The sequence below is a fragment of the Bombina bombina genome, chromosome 2 (genome assembly GCF_027579735.1).
Source record: "Bombina bombina isolate aBomBom1 chromosome 2, aBomBom1.pri, whole genome shotgun sequence".
NCBI classification, from domain to species: domain Eukaryota; kingdom Metazoa; phylum Chordata; class Amphibia; order Anura; family Bombinatoridae; genus Bombina; species Bombina bombina.
This window is the reverse complement of record NC_069500.1, coordinates 502,217,200-502,219,305: the sequence shown is the minus strand read 5'-3', so window position 1 is coordinate 502,219,305 and position 2,106 is coordinate 502,217,200. Positions and strand designations below refer to the sequence as shown.

Here is a 2,106-nt window from a genome sequence, read left to right as displayed (position 1 = left end):
AATATTATATTATTTGATTTTTAATGTTTTGAAAAGAAATAATTTAAATTCCTATGTTATTCACTTAAAAAAAATAGCATACTACTATTTTGCCCATAGCTGTGCTAATAAAGCAATAGACAGTGCAATCTCAAAAGTTAGGTTGAGTTTCATACATCACTTTTTTTTTTTTGCCTTGCTCTATATCGTTCACTCATCAAACCATCCTCCTTCTACTTGTTTAGAAATTGTAGTATAACAGAAACAACATTTTCTAACTTCTCTTTTTTCTTTTTGAAAAGGATAACCATGATGACTAATGGTAGCACTATTACACATTTTATCTTGCTTGGTTTTCAGAGTTCTCCAGTTGTCCAGAAAATCCTCTCATGGATCTTTTCTACTGCATATGTAATTACAATCTTGGAAAACACAGCTATAATTGTAATTGTAAGATGGAATTCCAAACTCCATAAGCCCATGTATTTCTTCCTCACAAAGTTATCCTTTTTAGAGACATTTTATGTTACTGCCACTGTGCCTAAGCTTTTGAATGATCTTATAAGTGGTTATAATCTTATCTCTGTATGTGGGTGCTTATTGCAGCTATATTTTTTCCTGTCCTTGGCATGCACAGAATGTTTCTTGCTGGCTGCAATGTCTTATGATCGATATCTTGCTATTTGCAATCCATTACACTACAACAATGTAATGACCAACAGGACATGTTGGAGCCTAGCCAGTACAAGTTTATTTTTAGGTTTTCTTTCATGTTCATTCTCTATAGGTCTTATAGCTCAGCTAGACTTCTGTGGCCCCAAGGTCATCAACCATTACCTTTGTGACATTTCACCAGTGATCCATCTTTCCTGTGAGGACATCTCTAAAGTGGAGATAGTGGATTTTATTACAGCATTGTTTGTGTTAATTAGCTCATTGGTACCTATAATATTATCCTATGTTTATATCATATCAACCATACAGAAACTCCCATCAGAGAAAGGTTGGACAAAAACTTTTAATACTTGTGCCTCCCACCTTACAGTGGTGATTCTATTTTTTGGGACTACAATATTTATGTATGCAAGGCCTAAGGCTATTGATTCATTTGATTTCAACAAGATTTTATCTGTGTTGTACTCTATCATCATTCCTATGATTAATCCTATGATCTACACTCTAAGAAACAATGAAATTAAAAAGAGCCTGCTTAAAATATTTTTAACCGTTAAGTATTTTTAGTTAGAGGTGCATAACATTTCTATAGGTTGCATAACTCAAATTGAGTTGTTGGGACATCTTTCCACTTTTCTGTTTAACCCATTGCCATTAAATAATGGTACTTTCACAACGACATCTATAGTCAAATAATGTGCAATTAAAAAGGATCTATCACTTTGTGAAAGCTAAAAATATTAATAGAATGGACAGGGTCAGCAGCAAAAGGGAGCTCATGTGTAGTTTTGTAGAGAGGAGGATACAAAAGCACTGTAATGGATTATGTCTCTGGAAGAAGGAAGGAAACAGAAAGTCCCCCAGGTTATGATGCAAAAAGCATCACCAGGAACTAATTGTTAAACTTCTGATGAGGTCAGAGATTAGACATAATAAATGTTCAGGGTTAGAAGACATTTTCTCTCTTTCTGTAACCAGAGTTATCCAGCTGCAAGTATTCCCCATTAAAGGGACAGTCTAGTCCAAAATAAACTTTCATAATTCAGATAGAGAATATAATTTCTTTCATGTAATTAGCAAGAGTCCATGAGCTAGTGACGTATGGGATATACATTCCTACCAGGAGGGGCAAAGTTTCCCAAACCTCAAAATGCCTATAAATACACCCCTCACCACACCCACAAATCAGTTTTACAAACTTTGCCTCCTATGGAGGTGGTGAAGTAAGTTTGTGCTAGATTCTACGTTGATATGCGCTCCGCAGCAGGTTGGAGCCCGGTTTTCCTCTCAGCGTGCAGTGAATGTCAGAGGGATGTGAGGAGAGTATTGCCTATTTGAATGCAATGATCTCCTTCTACGGGGTCTATTTCATAGGTTCTCTGTTATCGGTCGTAGAGATTCATCTCTTACCTCCCTTTTCAGATCGACGATATACTCTTATATATATACCAT

At 35.7% G+C, this 2,106-nt stretch overlaps 1 protein-coding gene across 1 annotated transcript; it reads left to right on the top strand.

Annotated features, from left to right (window-relative positions):
* The first annotated feature begins 291 nt into the window (after nt 1-291).
* LOC128647068 (olfactory receptor 6Y1-like) lies at nt 292-1,221 on the top strand. Its single transcript, XM_053699882.1, has one exon. The coding sequence runs from the start codon at nt 292-294 to the stop codon at nt 1,219-1,221; it is 930 nt and encodes a 309-aa protein (XP_053555857.1).
* Nucleotides 1,222-2,106: the final 885 nt, after the last annotated feature.

Coding starts and splice junctions, on each gene's coding strand:
- LOC128647068 (XM_053699882.1), top strand. CDS start 292: ATGACTAATGGTAGCACTATTACACATTTTATCTTGCTTGGTTTTCAG.